The 14,863-nt window shown below is 42.7% G+C and overlaps 1 protein-coding gene and 1 long non-coding RNA gene across 6 annotated transcripts in view; one reads left to right on the top strand and one right to left on the bottom strand.

Moving 5' to 3' along the window:
- Window positions 1–8,638, bottom strand: part of LOC133646675 (uncharacterized) — a 46,899-nt gene extending 38,261 nt beyond the window's left edge. Inside the window, exon 1 of the long non-coding RNA XR_009825332.1 lies at window positions 8,450–8,638. This is a non-coding gene — a long non-coding RNA (uncharacterized LOC133646675). The remainder of the gene's footprint in view (window positions 1–8,449) is intronic.
- LOC133646673 (latent-transforming growth factor beta-binding protein 1-like) overlaps window positions 1–14,863 on the top strand; it is a 321,379-nt gene that overhangs the window by 144,449 nt on the left and 162,067 nt on the right. For 4 of the 5 annotated variants that reach the window (XM_062042299.1, XM_062042298.1, XM_062042296.1 and 1 more), the window contains exon 6: window positions 10,819–11,019. The exons of the other annotated variant lie outside the window; for it this stretch is intronic. In XM_062042299.1, coding sequence (XP_061898283.1) covers window positions 10,819–11,019 — 201 coding nt within the window. The remainder of the gene's footprint in view (window positions 1–10,818; window positions 11,020–14,863) is intronic. 5 annotated transcript variants of the gene reach the window in all.

Raw genomic sequence — 14,863 nt, 5'->3', positions numbered from 1 at the left:
ATTCATGTAAGGGGCTGGTTTACTAATAGCAGTAGATGACTTATTTTTTCCACTTACTGACGCATTTACTGACTGACTGTTAAATATGTTGAAAAGATAGTTCAAAGCGAAAGGCTCCATCCATGATGTGAGTGACAGTCCTGCCTTCCAATATGTTGATTCTATATAGTTTAGAAATTCCATTGTATCTCATTTTTAGCACATACGTGGCTTAACCTGTTAGCCATTGTTGTTATTGAGCCTATTCGGGAAAACACTTTGTTCTGTTTGTTCTTTGTTCAGTTAGCAGATATCTCACTACCTGTTGCTTTGGCAATCACTTGGCAGCTTGAAAGTGCATACTAACAACTTTGATGTGGACCAAGATTTTTTTGGACGCTGGAGTGTGGACATATTAGATATATTTTACCCAATTTTCCTTGTGTTGTTGTCTCTTGCACTTCTTCCATCCCTTTCTCTGCTCCTCCTCCTGGCTTGCTGTTAATACCTTGTGACATGGAGCTCATTCTTTGCATGCCACTAAGACCCAGCTTGCTGTTTACAGCCAGTTAAAAGTGTTACCGCCTCTTTAAAGACACACAGTGCAGCATGTCTCCATCACGAGCATCCTCTTTCATCTCATAATAAAACTCTGACATTGTTGTGAAACTGGCGGCCTAATTGCGATTCAATACTGACACTTTACTTGGTCATCCTTCGTCTTCGTCATAATTGTATATTGTTTTTCAGTTTTTTATGTTTTGATTAAGGAGATATTAGGCCAAATTTCTACAATCCCCGTTTCCATATGAGTTGGGAAATAGGTTAGATGTAAATATAAACGGAGTACAATGATTTGCAAATCATTTTCAACCCATATTCAGCTGAATATGCTACAAAGACAACATATTTGATGTTCAAACTGATAAACATTTTTTTTTTGCAAATAATCATTAACTTTAGAATTTGATACCAGCAACACGTGACAAACAAGTTGGGAAAGGTGGCAATAAATACTGATAAAGTTGAGGAATGCTCATCAAACACTTATTTGGAACATCCCACAGGTGAACAGGCAAATTGGGAACAGGTGGGTGCCATGATTGGGTATAAAAGTAGATTCCATGTAATGCTCAGTCATTCACAAACAAAGATGGAGTGAGGGTCACCACTTTTTCAACAGAGGCGTGAGCAAATTGTTGAACAGTTTAAGAAAAACCTTTCTCAACCAGCTATTGCAAGGAATTTAGGGAATTCACCATCTACGGTCCATACTATCATCAAAGGGTTCAGAGAATCTGGAGAAATCACTGCACGTAAGCAGCTAAGCCCGTGACCTTCGATCCCTCAGTCTGTACTGCATCAACAAGCGACATCAGTGTGTAAAGGATATCACCACATGGGCTCAGGAACACTTCAGAAACCCACTGTCAGTAACTACAGTTGGTCGCTACATCTGTAAGTGCAAGTTAAAACTCTCCTATGCAAGGCGAAAACCGTTTATCAACAACACCCAGAAACGCCGTCGGCTTCGCTGGGCCTGAGCTCATCTAAGATGGACTGATACAAAGTGGAAAAGTGTTCCGTGGTCTGACGAGTCCACATTTCAAATTGTTTTTGGAAACTGTGGACGTCGTGTCCTCCGGACCAAAGAGGAAAAGAACCATCCGGATTGTTATAGGCGCAAAGTTGAAAAGCCAGCATCTGTGATGGTATGGGGGTGTTTTAGTGCCCAAGACATGGGTAACTTACACATCTGTGAAGGGGCCTCTAATGCTGAAAGGTACATACAGGTTTTGGAGCAACATATGTTGCCATCCAAGCAACGTTACCATGGACGCCCCTGCTTATTTCAGCAAGACAATGCCAAGCCACGTGTTACATCAACGTGTCTTCATAGTAAAAGAGTGCGGGTACTAGACTGGCCTGCCTGTAGTCCAGACCTGTCTCCCATTGAAAATGTGTGGCGCATTATGAAGCCTAAAATACCACAACGGAGACCCCCGGACTGTTGAACAACTTAATAATAATAATAATAATACCTGGGATTTATATAGCGCTTTTCTGAGTACCCAAAGTCGCTTTTCATGTAGAACCCGTCATTCATTCACACCTGGTGGTGGTAAACTACTTTCATAGCCACAGCTGCCCTGGGGTAGACTGACGGAAGCGTGGCTGCAATTTGCGCCAACGGCCCCTCCGACCACCACCTATCATTCATCATTCAATTCACCGGTGTGAGTGGCACCGGGGGCAAGGGTGAAGTGTCCCGCCCAAGGACACAACGGCAGCGATTTTTGGATGGTAAGAGGCGGGGAGCGAACCTGCAACCCTCAGGTTTCTGGCACGGTTGTTCTACCCACTACGCCATGCCACCCCCAGCAACGGGACAACTTAAAGGCCTACTGAAACCCACTACTACCGACCACGCAGTCTGATAGTTTATATATCAATGATGAAATCTTAACATTGCAACACATGCCAATACGGCCAGGTTAACTTATAAAGTGCAATTTTAAATTTCCCGCTAAACTTCCGGTTGAAAACGTCTTTGAATGATGACGTATGCGCATGACGTCAATCGTTGAAACGGAAGTATGCGGACCCCATTGAATCCAATACAAAAAGCTGTGTTTTCATCTCAAAATTCCACAGTATTCTGGACATCTGTGTTGGTGAATCTTTTGCAATTTGTTAAATGAACAATGAAGACTGCAAAGAAGAAATTTGCAGGTGGGATCGGTGTATTAGCGGCGGACTACAGCAACACAACCAGGAGGACTTTGAGATGGAGAGCAGACGCGCTAGCCGCCGACCTCACCTTGACTTCCTCCATCTCCGGGCCGCCGACCGCATCTATGATCGGGTGAAGTCCTTTGTCGCGCCGTCGATCGCTGGAACGTAGGTGAGCACGGGTGTTGATGAGCAGATGAGGGCTGGCGTAGGTGGATAGCTAATGTTTTTAGCATAGCTCTGTGAGGTCCCGTTGCTAAGTTAGCTTCAATGGCGTCGTTAGCAACAGCATTGTTAAGCTTTGCCAAGCTGGAAAGCATTAACCGTGTATTTACAGGTCCATGGTTTAATAGTATTGTTGATTTTCTGTCTATCCTTCCTGTCAGGGGTGTGACGATCGGTCACTTCCTTTCTGTTTGTCTCCTTGGTTTTTGTATTACTTCCGGTCAGTGCTCTTATTTTGTTAAATTTCCTGTTCCGCGGAGCACTGTTTTCTCTTCACCTGCCGTTGATTGGCAGCCGGTCCACACCTGCTGCCAATCAGCATATGTCTATTTATGTTTTCTCTCGAGCACTCTTCAGTGCTCGATGATAGACTCTCTACGTTTGGAACTGTTGTATGCAAGACTGCTACATTTCCCTGTTGATGATAATTAAAACCATCCTACCTGCTCATCCTCCTCCGGGTTCTTGCATCTTGGGGACACACAAACAGCAGCCATGCGAGTTCCTCACAGTATCATCGAGCCAGAATGCTGTGTCCTCGCGAGAACCCCTGTCGGCGACGCACAGCCGACGTTCTGGACCGCACAATTCATAGAGGACTTGAAAGCCAGGTTTGTGCGGTCCCAGCCCACAGCAGGCTCGGACCTTCTCCCTCCGCCTCGACCGCCGGTTCCGGCTCTCCGACCGGCGCGGCCACCGCCGCCTTCCCTCCTCCCGGCTAGGCCGCCGGCTCCGGCTCTCCGACCGGCGCGGCCACCGCCGCCTTCCCTCCTCCCGGCTAGGCCGCCGGCTCCGGCTCTCCGACCGGCGCGGCCACCGCCACCATCTTCCCCGTCGCCTGCTGTGTGTCCTGTCCCGGCTCCACGGCAATCGCCTGTGCCGGCGCGTCGACCTCTGGTTCCCACACCGCGTCGCACGCCAGTCGCAGCCCCGCGTCTTACGCCGGTCGCGGCGCCACAACGACCAACACCGGCTGAGCGCCCAGCACCCGTTCCTGCTCCAAGGCAGCTTCCAGCAGCTGCACCACGGCTGCTATCCCTTCCAGCACCCGCTCGTCCTGCCAGTCCGGCGAAGGCTCCAGTGGAGCCTTCCATGATGTCCCTCCTGGCCTCCTGCTGGGACTCGGCGAGGGACGTGTCTTTTTCCCTCCTCCTGGCCCCCTACCGCCCGTCCCTGGTTTTCGCACCGGGGGACATCAACAACCCGGAACTCCTTCTCCCTGTGGTGGACGGCGTCTGGCATCCGCCTACTGGAGGGGGGGCTACTACCAGCAGCAGTGCAGCCAAGCACACGCCGCTGTCATCCCCTCCATCGCTGCCACCTTCATCTTCCCAGGCGCGCCTTCCCACGGCGCAGACATCTTCCGCGTCACCGGCGGGACACTGCACGGTGCCGCCATCGAAGACTCCTCCCATGGCGCTGTCGTCATCGTCGCCGCCGGCTGTGCGACCTCCTCATCCGCCAAAGACGCGGCGGTGTTATGGACTTCCTCCGCGCTGTTTGCCGCGATCTGCAGAACCTGCGTGTGGACCTTTGCAGCTGTTGGTGCTCAGGTACCACGCGCTTCCGCCTCCTTGTCGGCCACTAATGTGGCCGTTCCGCGGTCGCCCACCACGCCAGTGGCAGCGGCGTTCAACGCGTCGCCGCCACCTGACGCTCCCTCGCTGGCTGCGAGGACATTTGGCCTGGCGACCCTCCACCAACTCCTCCCTCCACCCTCCCGTAATTTTTGGACTTTTTACATTATTGTTTCCAGGGAACATCTGGAATCTGTTCCTTGAGGAGGGGGGTCCTGTGACGATCGGTCACTTCCTTTCTGTTTGTCTCCTTGGTTTTTGTATTACTTCCGGTCAGTGCTCTTATTTTGTTAAATTTCCTGTTCCGCGGAGCACTGTTTTCTCTTCACCTGCCGTAGATTGGCAGCCGGTCCACACCTGCTGCCAATCAGCATACGTCTATTTATGTTTTCTCTCGAGCACTCTTCAGTGCTCGATGATAGACTCTCTACGTTTGGAACTGTTGTATGCAAGACTGCTACATTTCCCTGTTGATGATAATTAAAACCATCCTACCTGCTCATCCTCCTCCGGGTTCTTGCATCTTGGGGACACACAAACAGCAGCCATGCGAGTTCCTCACAAGGGGTTTATTTATTTTGTTTCTATCTGCATTTAAGCCCGATGCTATCACGTTAGCTCCGTAGCTAAAGAGCTTCGCCGATGTATTGTCGTGGAGATAAAAGTCACTGTGAATGTCCATTTCGCGTTCTCGACTCTCATTTTTAAGAGGATATAGTGTCCGAGGTGGTTTAAAATACAAATCCGTGATCCACAATAGAAAAAGGAGAAAGTGTAGAATCCAATGAACCCTTGTACCTAAGTTACGGTCAGAGCGAAAAAAGATACGTCCTGCACTGCACTCTAGTCCTTCACTCTGACGTTCCTCATCCACGAATCTTTCATCCTCGCTCAAATTAGTGGGGTAATCGTCGCTTTCTCTGTCCGAATCGCTCTCGCTGCATTGTAAACAATGGGGAAATGTGAGGAGCCCTTCAACCTGCGACGTCACGCTACTTCCGGTACAGGCAAGGTTTTTTTTATCAGCGACCAAAAGTTGCGAACTTTATCGTCGATGTTCTCTACTAAATCCTTTCAGCAAAAATATGGCAATATCGCGAAATGATCAAGTATGACACATAGAATGGATCTGCTATCCCCGTTTAAATAAAAAAAATAATAATTTCAGTAAGCCTTTCAGTTGTACATCAAGCAAGAATGGGAAATAATTCCACCTGAGAAGCTTAAAAAATGTGTCTCCTCAGTTCCCAAACGTTTACTGAGTGTTGTTAAAAGGAAAGGCCATGTAACACAGTGGTGAACATGCCCTTTCCCAACTACTTAATAATAATTCTAAGTTAATTATTATTTGCAAAAAAAAAAAAAAGTTTATGAGTTTGAACATCAAATATCTTGTCTTTGTAGTGCATTCAATTGAATATGGGTTGAAAAGGATTTGCAAATTGTTGTATTCCGTTTATATTTACATCTAACACAATTTCCCAACTCATATGGAAACAGGGTTTGTAGTTGAGCGTAGGCTCAGTATGTAGTGAGCAGTGCTGGCACATCCTTCATGCTACAAGAGAGAACATGTAGAAGCAGAACTCTCACTGTCCACTAGTCCCACCGCCGTTTGACGCACACTATTGCCGCTTCGCCGTCTAGCGAAATAGCATGGACTTTTACAATCCATGCGTAATCACGTGATAAGGAGAATTGGAGTAAAGCAAACCACGAACAGTTTATTCTGTCCTTCCAAAGGAGCAGAAGCAAATACACTCGGTCCTGTCACTTGCCCCGTGACCCAGAAACCAGGCACTGCAACAATAAGAAGATAGGCAGCAGCAGAGCTGCCAGATCATGACAACCACTGAACGTCTCAAGCTTTGCCGTTCATCAGTACCCACAGGCGAGCGTCTGCGAGAGCACTGACTGCACTTGACTCGTGTAAACGACATTGACAACTTTATTTTTGTATTGGTAGAAAGCAACAACACAACAGTAGCATCATCCCTGACGAGCGTTGTACATGTGCGTAGAACTCATCCAACTCCCGCTAACCACTTCCCTGCTTCCCTGGCTCCTGTATCAGCTGGTATTTGACACAGGCCCCCATACAGCTGCCAGGGATATGATTTTTTGTTTTTGGACCTCCAGAATCAGCAAGTCCTTATCAATTTGGGTCAATGAGGTGAAATGGTGTCTAAAAACCTATGACAAGTTGACTTCAGGTCCTTCCCCGCTCATTAGTACGTTTCAAAGTGTAAAATACGATATGCCTTGAACGTATTTTATTTTGAATGTAAAGTGGGTAATTAATTTTTTGTTAGTGCATATTTTTCTAAATTGACCCACTGTGTTGCGGCGACAGGCAAAAATAAAACCTCTGCATATATTTAGCATATTGTCTTTGTTTTTCTCCTCTCATTGCATTCACTATAGTGTTTTTCAACCTTTTTTGAGCCAAGGCACATTTTTTCCATCGAAAAAATCCAGGGGCACACCACCAGCATAACATGTTAAAAACAAAACTTAATAGGCTATATTGACAATATAAAGTCGTTCTCATCAAATACCTGACACAATTGTTCGATGTGACTTCAAACCATAACCATCCATGCATAATTAATTCTCTCAAAGTAAGCTTACAAATCAATTAGCTACCTGCTATACCACCTACGAACATGCAAGAGTATTACATGGTTACTCTGTTGATCTCTAGACAGCACAGACACTCAAAAACGGCACATTATTTGCGAATTATAATTATTGGTTTGCAAACAATATTTTTTGGACCAATTGGGAGAAATTGCGTAATTTCCCACGGCACACCAAACATTATCTCACGGTACACTAGTACACAGTGTTTGAAGAACACTGCACTATAAGATTAAATTCCACTCAACACTTTATGGATATTTTTTTGTGATAAAAGTAAGAGAATATAAGGAGTTAAGTAATCAACATGTGAATAGGTTGATCCGACTACCCAGTAAATACTTAAAATGCGATGTATAATGTCAAACAGTCATATTATACATGTGTTAATTGTTGTCCCAAATTAAATGAGTGTAGTCAATTAGACATATATTTACAATTTAAAGGAATTTATTAGTCCATCCTTTTGATATTTAACATGTGAAATATGATCTGAAATAACAGACAAGCTGTAGAAAATGGATGGATGGATGGATAACGGAATATAAACAATTTATTTTGCTGCCAACTTTGAATCAATGTAAAGTCCATGAAACAAATAATACAAATCCTTATTTATCATGAAATTAGTTGAAATGTTAAATGTAACATCGACATTTGTATTGAACCTCTTTATTTTATCAAATTATTTGAGTGGCAAAATTGATAGAGCATGAAGTAATGGAAATATGTCTAATATCATTAGAATGTGACCTTTTTTGTAAAACTGTCCATTTATGAATGTGAATCCCACTTGGATTCCTGTAGGCCAGTTGGCCTGTCAGTAAAAGTCACTTTGTCTGTTTTGAGACTTTTTGCATTTTTCTTGGGTAATCACTATCGGCTTGTTTGGCCTGTTCTTGCTTTACGCTGTGGTTAGCATTACCCATAGTGCACCACAAGGAGGTGACAGTCAGACTTTTCCCCCAATTTGAAACAACAACTTAAATAAATATATCAATAAAAAAATATTGCCATTTGATGATTCAAGGTGTGAGGAAACACACAAAAAGTAGGATAAAGTAGTATTGTCATCTAATCTTAGCATGTGCATAATAACACCATTGTGCAAAAGCTGCTGTTTTTAATGCAGCGTTTATCGATCTGCGTGTGCAGGTGTACCTAATGAAGTGACAGAGTGAATCTATATAATGTTTATAACGTTAATTTCAACCATGTCTAGAAAGAAAACAGCGGCGATGACTTCGAGATATACATTTAAACAGTGCGTATATTCAAAATATACATTTGGATACCTTTGAAGAGTGTGGGGCGTTGTTGCGTCTGACCAGATGTTCCTCCAAGGAGAATTTAAAACGCAGGTCACTCCCAAGTTCTTTTGATGACATATAAACTGAGTTCAAATTTACCACCAGGACAGAATAGGTATTTTGTAATTTATTTTCAAATATTTGAGAATAGAGACCAGCCTCAAACAACACATACAAATGCGTAGCCAAAGTTGATCTGAAAAACATCACGGAAAACACTCTCTTCTTCAATATCTCCCCCCGCCCTCATCTCTCTCACCCCAAACACATGCTCATTGTGTCTCTTATCTAGAGTCGGCCTGGGAAGGAAAGCAAGGAGGATTCCTCCTCTCTGCCTTCTACCTCAAGGCCGGCCCCAGTGCAAGCACTGTGTCATTAGATGATTAGAAAAGCAAAAGAGTACAATATGGAACATTAGCTATTTGTAATATGACTATGAAAATAAAGAAGTAACACAAAAATGTGGATATATGAAAATATATATATATGTCTCCGTCAGCGTGCACTCTGGGAAATCTTTCACAAATAAACATCTTGCAGACAGACTCAAAAAATCCTTATAAATGTGACTGTGACCAAAGCACGTCCAATACATATTATCTAGACCACAAGGAAGGGTTTTAAATGTGGATTAAAATTGTCATAGTTTCCCTTTAAAAATAATTTTACTGAACCTAGTTTATTACTAGTACTGAGGTCTGCTCGTCAGGTAGTCTGTGATCCATGTCACCAGGCATGATCCTACTGTCAAAGATGGTAGTGGGATCATGCCTGGTGACATGGATCACTGACTACCTGACGAGCAGACTTCAGTATGTGCAACTGGGGAATTGCAGGTCCGACACTGTGACCAGCACTGGAGCACGACAGGGGACTGTGCTCTCTCCTGTCCTGTTTACCCTGTACACGTCCAACTTTCAGTACAACTCAGAGCTCTGTCATGTACAGATGTTTGCAGATGACACTGATTTTGTTGGATGTATTGAGGGGGACAAGAGGAATAGTACAGGAAAGTCATCCATGATCCTCAACATCCCCAAGACTAGGGAAATTATAGTGGTCTTTAGGAGAACTAGGACACACCCACAACCAGTTCACATTAAACGCAAACGGTGTGGAGGTGGTGCACACCTACAAATACCTGGGAGTGCAAATGGATGACAAACTGGACTGGACTGCCAATACAGATATTCTGTGCAAGAAAAGGCAGAGCCGTTTGTACTTTTCTCAGAAGGCTGGCGTCCTTCAACACCTCCAAGAAGCTGCTACAGATCTTTTAGCAGTCTGTGGTAGCGAGCGCCCTCCTCTACGGAGTAGTGTGCTGGGGGAGCTGTGACGATCTGTCACCTCACTTCTGTTTGTGTTTCCTTGTTTTGTGTTTATTTTCTGCCAGCGTTCATATTTGGTTTCCATTTCCTGCATGTCTCCTCTGAGCGCTCATTTTCCTTACCATCGATCTCCTGTTTCACTGCAGCCATGCAGATTCATGACAGGAGCAGCCTTAAAAAGGATGCCACACGTATTGATAAACTGGTGAGGAAGGCAGGCTCTGTCACTGGTACTGAACTGGATAGCATGAAAACTGTGAAAGAAAGAAGGACGTGAAATAGCCTCTGGTCCATCGTAAACAATCCACATCATCCACTGCACAGCACCATCTCCACACAAAAAAAGCAGTTTCAGTGACAGATTGCACTCACTGTCCTACATATTGACAGACTGAATTGGTCGTTCCTCCCCCACGCCATTCAGCTTTTCAACACCTTCCAGGGAAAGCAATTAAACAAACAACTTACTGCCATATTGCCAATTGCATATTGTTTCCCTTTTGCACACTGACCTCTATTGCACAATGAAACAGGACTTGTGTTTACTGTATATTATATTGTATTTATTTATTTATTTTTAACTTAACTTAGCATGCCCCCGACCGACCGACCGACCGATCTATCTATCTATCTATCTATCTATCTATCTATCTATCTATCTATCTATCTATCTATCTATCTATCTATCTATCTATCTATCTATCTATCTATCTATCTATCTATCTATCTATCTATCTATCTATCTAATACCATAATAAAATAAATACATACTAAATAAAATAAAAACATAAATAACTCTATTTAGCCCATTTGTTGATTTATTTTATGACCACTGCACAAAAATCCGTCTAAAATTTTAAAGGAAAATTTAGTGACCTAAGTGAAGAAATAATTAATCAAAGCAATCCTCAATGTTGGTTCACTAATGGTTCTTGAGCAGAAAATACATACAGTATTGTTGATTAATCTGTTTCTCTGTACGTATTACTTTTCCCTCTCTTTACTCCCTTTTCCTGCCGTCTGCAGTCTTTTGTCAGATCCCCTGTCATAATGGAGGCCGTTGCATTGGCAGGGACCAATGCTGGTGTCCAACAAACTCAACCGGGAAGTTTTGCCACTTGCCAGCTCAGCCTCATGCCAAACCCACCACCCACAAGGAGTCCAGGAACTCTGCACCAAAATCTCCCTCACACACCACGTACACTCTCCCGCTGTCCAATCAACAATGTAAGTGGACACTTCTGCAGCCTCTGCAACTAGCGTCTGTGCATCTGTCGTCCCTGAAATATTGGCTTGACGTGTGCGGAAGTTCCATTTGCTGATTCCCATTGTTTGCATCACTGCATCAATTCAAAGCTGTATTCTTTGGTGTCACTGTTTCATTTCTTTGAAGTAGAAGCTTCTGGAAGTTGTAAAAGCATGTTCCAACATCCGTTTTGAATTTATTTACAGTTGATACAAATTGAATGATGCAAGTCCCACGTAATGTGATGTATCAAAACACAAAAATTATCCTTTTCGGTCAGAATACTTTATAAGAGTATGAGGAACATTTCATGTTGTGTGCTTTTGATAAGGTAAAGACCTTTTCTACTGTCACGCTTTGATTCACAGTAGTGGATTTTGGGGAAAAGCCCTGGCATTCCCTGAAGATAGATGGTTCCTCTCAAGTGAGAAGAAAAAAAGAGCTCTTTCGACACATTGCAACATCTCCTTCAATCTGTTTTTGCTCTTTAAAGATTGATTTATAGCTGATGATCCTTTTATAGTGTTGTGTTTGTGTTTTGTTGTTTCTTTGCCAAGGATTAACAATGCAAATCATTTTACTTTGTGGTGGGATAGGCAATTTGCAATGTGAAAATTAGTCATCAATTAATCGTTTCATTGTAGTTTTGTTTTGTTTAGCCTAAAACTCGATAATAACAATGCATCTAATAGATTCATCTATTCCGTTTATGAATCCCCCTAAAAAACAACGAAAAACCGCCACTAATCCTCCATTTACATGCTGTGACCTGCATATTAACCAAGTATTAGCAACATTGTTATTGTAAGAGCTAACGTCGAGCAACTATTTTTAGTAACACAGTGCCTTGATCACCGATGCCTCTGAGTTCGTAGAAGTTTTTGCTAGATTATAAACTATGCCTTTCACTTGTAAAGTAGAAGGTTGTGGCCATTAACTGAGAAGTTGGTCAACGTTGACATTCGACTTACACAAAATTAGTAGGAAAATACAACAATATGCTTGTTTTCTCATACCTTTTTTTAAATTTTACCTGAATGAGGATTATGATGAATTCTTCATCTCAATGGGAAACAAGATATAAACATCCCTTCAGTCGGCATCCCACTGAGAAAAAATGAAAGAGTTGGCCATTTCTATGATTTTTTGGAGATTGTAAAGGTCTGTTTTGAATTTGATGTTGATGTATTAAAACCTTTTTCTTGTTTAAAAGCTACATACAATATTAACAAGGGATGTCCGATAATATTGGACTGCCGATATTATCGGCCGATAAATGCTTTAAAATGTAATATCGGAAATTATCGGTATCGGTTTCAAAATTATCGGTATCGGTTTCAAAAAGTAAAATTTATGACTTTTTAAAACGCCGCTATGTACACGGACGTAGAGAGAAGTGCAGAACGCCAATAAACTTTAAAGGCACTGCTTTTGCGTGCCGGCCCAATCACATAATATCTACGGCTTTTCACACACACAAGCATAATTGGTCAACAGCCATACAGGTCACACTGAGGGTAGCCGTATAAACAACTTTAACACTGTTACAAATATGCGCCACACTGTGAACCCACACCAAACAAGAATGGCAAACACATTTTGGCAGAACATCCGCACCGTAACACAACATAAACACAACAGAACAAATACCCAGAACCCCTTGTAGCACTAACTCTTCCGGGACGCTACAATATACACTCCCCCTACCACCAAACCCCCCCCCCCCCCCGTCCCCCACCTCAACCCTGCAGCCCCCCCATCTCCCGAATTTGGAGGTCTCAAGGTTGGCAAGTATGCTCTAGTATACTCTCGACTGAAGCTTCATTGTTTTTGTAGCTGTTGTTTTGAGGCATGTTTAATAAATAAAATAAAAAATGCACTTTGTGAAAGTCAAAGTATAGTATTTCCCATAGTTGTAGTGGGTATCAGGATTATCTCAGGGAGAGCATGTCCCAAATTCCAAGCTGTTTTGAGGCATGTTAAAAAAATAATGCACTTCAATAATAAATATGGCAGTGCCATGTTGGCACTTTTTTCCATAACTGGAGTTGAAGTTGTTCTCTTATTTTGGAAAACCTTGTTTTTGATTGATTGATTGAAACTTGTATTAGTAGATTGCACAGTACAGTACATATTCCGTACAATTGACCACTAAATGGTAACACCCGAATAAGTTTTTCAACTTGTTTAAGTCGGGGTCCACGTTAATCAATTCATGGTAAAGTTACATTGTTTAATGCATCCAGCGGGGCATCACAACAAAATTAGGCATAATAATGTGTTAATTCCACGACTGTATATATCGGTATCGGTTGATATCGGAATCGGTAATTAAGAGTTGGACAATATCGGAATATCGGATATCGGCAAAAAAGCCATTATCGGACATCTCTAATATTAACTGTTCTTTGTTCAAGCACATTATAAATAATAATAAAGTGTTTGGATGTATTAATTAAATCAATGTATTCTTGCCTGCCAAACAGGGATTCAAAGTAATATTTTGATATTGACACATCTCATCTGTGTATAAATTACTAGACTACCCTGAGGAGATGCACAGATGAGATGTGTCACTATCAAAATATTACTTTGGATCACCTTGACAAACATAAGATGTGATTTGAGGTAGATTTCAGCTTTTTAAAGGGTACTTCAACACGTAAAAAGTACTGTATGCACTTTATTATCGCACATGTAACTCTCTTGGGGTAAACTAACAATTGATGCACAGATGAGATGTGTCAATATTAAAGTTGAATCACTTTTTGGCACCCAAGAATACATTGATTTAATGAATACATCCAAACACTTGATTCATATTTATTATGTACATGAACAAAGAGCAGTTAATATTGTATGTCGCTTATAAAAAACAAAAAAGTTTTAGCACATCAACAACAGTTCTTAGCAATCTCATTAATACCATAAAATGGTCAATTATCTAATTTTTTGGACACGATAAATGCTTAAATAATTCCAAACACATATTGTTACAATAACCACTAATGTAAGTGTTTGTCTTACATGTAAGTATCACTTCTTCACAGACACAGCCCCAGCAGTGAAGGTTTAACGATTGATGCGCGTTCACGAAGCGTGAATAATAGATTTAACTTAGTTGTGATGTCACAATCGATCACTGCTGCTGATGGCATCATAGGAGTAAAAATCAAATGAGTCCTCTTCACTTTGTTCCAGTTGTACACATAATTCGATGTGGAAAATGTTAAAGCCACAATACGCAACACATGGGACATTTTCTAGCATCCAACATTCAACAACTCTTCCCTCAACTACGAGTCCATGACCATCATCCCTCGCTTTTGACGGGAAGCTAACAAGCCAAATATTATAGTCTGTAAACTTTGCTCCAAAGTGCGGATTTTGTGTTGATTTATTGTGAATACAAAACTAAACATTGACTTGTGTAAAGGCAGTAATATCCATTCATCCATCCATTTCCTACCGCTTGTCTCTTTTGGGGTCGTTGGTGGGCTGCAGCCTATTCCAGCTGAACTCGAGCGGAAGGCGGGGTACACCCTAGACAAGTCACCGCCTCATCACAGGGCCAACACAGATAAACAGACAACCATTCACACACGAGAGCCAATTTAGTGCTGCCAATCAACCAATCTCCAGGTCAATGTCTTTGTGGGTGGGAGGAAGCCGAAGTACCCGGAGGGAGCCCACATAGTCACGGGGAGAACATGCAAACTCCACGCAGAAATACCCCAGGCTCAAACCCAGGACCTTCTTATTTTGAGGCAGGCAGCTCCAGCACCCCCGCAACCTCCGAGAGAGACAAGCGGTAGAGAATTAAAA

This window comes from Entelurus aequoreus, linkage group LG03 (assembly GCF_033978785.1).
Source record: "Entelurus aequoreus isolate RoL-2023_Sb linkage group LG03, RoL_Eaeq_v1.1, whole genome shotgun sequence".
Lineage (NCBI taxonomy): Eukaryota > Metazoa > Chordata > Actinopteri > Syngnathiformes > Syngnathidae > Entelurus > Entelurus aequoreus.
The sequence above is the reverse complement of the archived record's forward strand: the minus strand, read 5'-3'. Positions and strand labels throughout refer to the sequence as shown.